This window comes from Mastomys coucha, unplaced genomic scaffold, assembly GCF_008632895.1.
Source record: "Mastomys coucha isolate ucsf_1 unplaced genomic scaffold, UCSF_Mcou_1 pScaffold12, whole genome shotgun sequence".
Taxonomy (NCBI): Eukaryota; Metazoa; Chordata; class Mammalia; order Rodentia; family Muridae; genus Mastomys; species Mastomys coucha.
This window is the reverse complement of record NW_022196894.1, coordinates 95,438,021-95,443,462: the sequence shown is the minus strand read 5'-3', so window position 1 is coordinate 95,443,462 and position 5,442 is coordinate 95,438,021. Positions and strand designations below refer to the sequence as shown.

Genomic DNA, 5,442 nt, shown 5'->3' with positions numbered 1-5,442 from the left:
AGCACTGACCGAAAATGAATCTCGGACCATGTGAGGCTCACAGTTAAGTGGTCCACACACTCGTTTCTGTATGGAAGCATCTGGTGTGAATACATCTGAGTGGAGAGTTTAGAGTGAAGGTCTTTAAGGGAAGCCCATGTTGATGTATTTGAAAACAAACCACAGAGTTAAACCCAGTGTCCTGCGTGATATCGAGCTACCCTATACTCTTCATGTTTCACTTGAACTTTCTAATGGAAGTGCCCTTGGGCACATGTTTTCTAAGTCCCTGAGGCCTAGTTTCCTGAGCCATCCCCAAAAGCTCCTCTTTAGGAGGGCTCTGGGCTGCCCATCTGTGAAGGTTAATCTCAATTGTCACCCAAGAAATGGGCATCTGGCGGTGCTGTAGGAGATCATCTTGATTAGGTTAATTAAGGTGGGAAGAAGAAATAGCATGGGTGCCACCATTCCCTAGGCTAGGATCCCAGCTTGTATAAAGAGGAAGTGAGGTGAGTACAGACACTCACCACTTTCTACTTCTCCAATGCAGCAAATGCAGCATGATCTGCTTCTGTACTGTGACTTCCCTGCAAGGTAGGACTGTGTTCCCTGAACTGTGAGCTGAAATAAGTCTGTTTCCTCCTTGAGTTTCTTAAGTCAAAAATTTTTTTATAGCAAGACAGAAGTATGTAAAAAAGAAAAAAATGAACACAATACCCTCCCCCCCCTTACACAATCTCTAGATCTTGATCAGTCTCTGTCATTGTGGGCATGTCGCCTACTGTGGGTTATGTTCTTTCCAGTGTGGACGTGTAATCACTTGGGCATCTCCTGATACCTTGGAACTGTAATCCCTTGGGAATGGGAAATGCTTTCCTATTCTCCATCATGGCTATGCCCAGTACATGGGCCAGGTTGAAGACACGGAAGCAAGGCAGCAGATGTGGGCCACTTGTATGGCCCTGGGTTACTTTGTAGCAGCTTGGCATCTGTGTGCGGCTGTGCCCTTCCCAACTATCCCCAACAGAGTAAAACAGTAAACAGAGAGTGACAGACACCATGGCAGGGACAGAAAAGGCTGCAGAGGAAAGGACAGATTTTCTACTAGGAGGTTTTAAATGGTGTATTTCCTTCTTTTTGCAAAAAGGGACCTTTATTTTTACTTTATACCAGATCCTCAAATTTATGTAGCTAGCCTTGCTTCAACTTAGAACCTTAGCCACCACTGGCCATGATGACCAGGCACTAGGCCTACGCTGAAGAACACCACAACCATTATAATTAGAAGTGCTGATAATTTCATTCTGTATGCCAGGGCAGAAACACTCATGAGACATGCACGTATGCCTAGATCTGGTCAGTGGAGGCAGTGGTTTGACTCCAAGCTGTCTGCCCCGGCTTTGTCTTGAGTGGTTGGCTACCAAACCCCAGCCGAGCCTTAAGATGGTTGGAGTACCTGAAGAATTGTGGACTAAAAGAATGGGTATGCAGGGAGGGACATCAGGCCCAATGCCTGCCAGGAAGCACAGCTTTGAGGAACAGGGAGTGAACACCCTTTGCATGCAAAGGCAGAGGACACTGGGGTTCGGTGTGTAGCTGGCAGAGCTGGAGGCACAGCCTGAGTGGGCGGCAGCACGTGATCACCTACAGCTGCAGAGCAATGGCAGCCAGTGCGGCGTCAGGGCTCAGCTGACCCTTCCTAATACACAGGGCCTGGCCATCTTGTGCCCAGCCCTGGTAAAGCACCATTTTATTTCTGCCTCGACATTTGCTTTTGCTAGACTATTCTGTGAGCCATCTTAGGGGTGCCTAATCTGTAAGGGCACATGTAGTCCAGGCAGAAGATGCCCGATGTCTGGGAACTGTCTCCATTTCCCATTCCCCTCTTGCCTTCCCTTAAAGCTTTCCCAGTCCATAGTCCTGGCCGTGTGCATTCAATCTTAGACCTTAGATCGGGGCACATTCTGACCCTGTAGGTCACTTTTCTGGTAAAGTGCCAGATACGGATATGTGCTTTTTGAAGGGCCTTTGTTGAAATAATATCATTACTTCAAGATTCTCCTGGACCCATTTAGGCCATGGTCTGCTGTGCCAAGAAAGGGGTTGCATGTTGGGACTCATACACAGTATCAGCTATTTTAATCAGTTTTTATGCACCACTCAGAGATCAAAATTAGAATCGCTCATGTTTGTACCCTAGTATGTATTCAAGATAATTAAAAATCAGCCAGTGAAGTCAGAGAGCTCTTCCCAGGAGCCGCGAGGACTCCGAGGCAGCATTTCCCTCTAGGCAGATGGACTAGACTTTTCAGGGAGTCAATACGGACTCCGAATCCTGCTGCACATCGCATCAAAACTGCTAACGCCTCGCGGTCACCTCTGCCTAGCTGGCACCCTTCCGGAGTGGTCAGCCCCCGGCCGCATCTCATTAACAACCTGCAAGAACAGAGCTACACATGATGGGCTGTGTGGGGACGAGTCTCTGAGCCTGTGAGCCTCTGAGCCCTGGGTCCCGCCGACTGCGTGATCCGCCGCACTCCTCTGCTGCTGCTTTAAGACTGCAGAGCGCCCCAGCGGCCAGAGCAGGGGAGGGGTCCCCGCTCGCCTCCGCGCGCGGCCCGCCGGGCTCAGGCAGGGAAGGGCAGCACAGGGGACCCGGCGCCCGAGGCCGCCGCAGCAGGATGAGCCTGGCCGCGCGCCTGCTGCCTGGCTGCGGAGGGTGAGGCCGGCGCCCGGGAGGCCGCCGCCTGGCCGCGCTGCGCATCGGGGGGCGCCCGGCATGAGCTCGCGCCCGCGGCTGCGGCTGTGCGCCCGCGCCTGGCTGCCCGCGGCCCGCTGAGCCGAGCCGAGCGCACGGCGCACCTGGGCTGTGTCCGTGGCGCGGGGCGCGGCGCCCGGGAGCAGGTGTGCGGGGGCGCAGCAAGCGGGGAACGCGGCTGGGCGGCTGGGCGGCCCCCGGGCAGGTGGCGGGCGGCGAGCGGAGCCGGGCCGGGCGCGGCGGAGCGCAGCGCAGCGCGGGGGGCGAGGCCGGCGCGTGGCTCGCTCGCTGGCTCGCTGGCTCGCGGGAGGCCGGGCAGCAGCAGGGGCATGTGGATACTGGCTCTCTCCTTGTTCCAGAGCTTCGCGAATGGTGAGCTTTGCGGTCTGCGCTGATTCCTGTCTGGGAAAGGGGCCCGGGGGATGGGTGCGGTGTAGGGGGCTGGATGCATGGGTGAAGTCTTTTCCCTTTCGTTCCCTATCCGGGTTGGAATGTTCATGCATGCGTTTATTTATTTATTTAAAAAATATATTTGCATTGCTTTGGAGAGGTTAGGCGGTACTGAGAGGAGGCCGGGGAGGCATCGCTCAGCAATCTCTGGAAGCAGCCTACCTAGCTAGCTAGCCAAGTGTCAGCTCAAAGCCCAACTCCAGAGCTAGACAGCTGGCTACCTCATCAGAGCCAGGCAGGTTTGGGGAGAAGAGAGGGGATGATCACCGCCACTTTGAATATCACAACCAGAAAAGGACATGGCGTTTAGGAGCGCAGGCAGGTGTAGGGGTCAATTAAGACAGTAGCACTCAGGTTTTGCACTCTTGAGCCTTAAAGCCTCCGCTCTGATTCTGCTATACAGTTCATCCTTGAAGGCTGTGGGAAAGATGCGTCTGTCTGCATCCCCCTCGTCCCCTGGACACTACATGTTCCTCGCAGTAGTGTATGTAAAAATATGCACTGCTAGGCATTACATCATCTGTAATGTTGACAAATTTTTAAAAAATCACCTGTATACTTGTAAAAGTGAAATGGGTGAATGTTGTACATGGTTTTTCCCCTGTCATGTGCAGCTCAGTATTGCCTATGGAAATGCTTTCTTCCTGATATCTAGAATCGATCGCTTTTGATGGAGTCAGACCCAATTAGTAAGTGTGTCTGCACCTTAGGCTGCCTGTCACAGCGTAAATATGAACTTACATGTATGAATGGCTTTCTCTCATGTGGCAAAGAGAGGGAACTGTCATCAATTGGTATCACTTGGAAGCATCCAGGGCTTCAATACCCATCTCAAATGTGGAACATCTGCATAAAACGTATAACCTGCTGACAGTTAAAATTAAACCATTATGAGAGGGAGAGAGAGAGAGAGAGAGAGAGAGAGAGAGAGAGAGAGAGAGAGAGAGAGAGAGAGAAATGAATATGAGAGAATGAGAATGAATATATCTGGTCTTTATAAGAAAACAGGAGAGGGAGAAGCCAAGGGGAGGCTGTTAAGATTTTTCTGGAAGATACCCAGGGAAGCTGTAAGCACTGGCTGCATTTTCTTTGCAGACATAGATAACAGCTAACCCACAGCCAAAGGAAGGACATGATGTTTCCCAGGTTTAAAAAACTGACTAAGAAAAGATGGAGCCAAATGGAGAAGGTGCCCCCAAATTCACAGCAAATCGGCCCTTTGCTCTTTAATATAACTGAAAGCAAAGTGTCGGGAGTTTTCCTCTTGAGCTTTCCTCCCAGGGGGAAAAATTTCAACAAGTTCTGACAAGACACCCCCTCTCCCCAGAGGGTACTAACCCTGGCCTCCAGGGAATTCACCTAGCGGGGACATTGTGCTTCTGAGGATGCAATCAAGTCTTGAGAGCAGCCCCTGCTGCTTGCTGCTTTAATGGGAAAGCACAGAAAAGGCCCAGATGTTCACAGATGTGTTCCGAAGCCAATACACCTTGTCTTTCCTGTCAGGATGACATATCTGGCCTCCTGGCAAAGGCCTGGGCTATTGAATGAAGGGAGATTTCCACTTTGGGGAGAAATAGGTAATTTAGGATGGTAAGCCAGGCTGTTTTGGTTGTCAGCCAACTGGCATCTATTTTTCAGTGTGAGATTATATATGCTGAGCATGGTACAGAGAAATTATGATAGTCTCTGATACAGAGATGCTATAACTGTCTATGATTTTTTAAATCAGCATTTCATAACTAAAAAATACTATAAAAAGAATTTTGTGCAGTGTTCAAATGGAGTGAAATCTACCACATGGAAAATATATGTGAAGATTGCTCATGTGCACCTGGGTAAAGTCATACAAGAATTATTTGCAAGACTTTTAACATCTGTTGAGAGAATCAGTTATTGTTGCAGTAAAATGTATAGGCAAGTTGCTCTGACCCCATCAGTTGAAGGCCAGGGAGCCGCCTTATATAAAAATGGCCCTTCCTCTATCTGAGCAAGCAGGAAGAAAAGGCCTGACTCCAGAGGTTTGGGCTTTTACATTGGTGTAAATATGTGTGTATATGTGGGGGGGGGAGTCCAGATTTTTGGATTTTCCAAGGATGGTGTTTAAGACATACTATGCAAAATATCATCAAATATATATACATGTCAAAATAAGAACCTGATTTAAAATGCTGCCTTTGGCAAGAATATATTTCAAAAATATGAAACTAAATACTACCTACCTAATATGAATGGAGTCTTTTTTTTTTTTTTTTTTT

The 5,442-nt window shown here is 49.6% G+C and overlaps 1 protein-coding gene across 2 annotated transcripts in view; it reads left to right on the top strand.

Annotated features, from left to right (window-relative positions):
• The first annotated feature begins 2,156 nt into the window (after positions 1–2,156).
• The window catches only part of Dscam (DS cell adhesion molecule), a 579,765-nt gene continuing 576,479 nt past the window's right edge, over positions 2,157–5,442 (top strand). Inside the window, exon 1 of one of the 2 annotated variants that reach the window (XM_031364533.1) lies at positions 2,157–3,109. In XM_031364533.1, coding sequence (XP_031220393.1) covers positions 3,067–3,109 — 43 coding nt within the window. In that variant the 5' untranslated portion in view covers positions 2,157–3,066. The remainder of the gene's footprint in view (positions 3,110–5,442) is intronic. The other variant, XM_031364534.1, reaches the window with a different exon arrangement.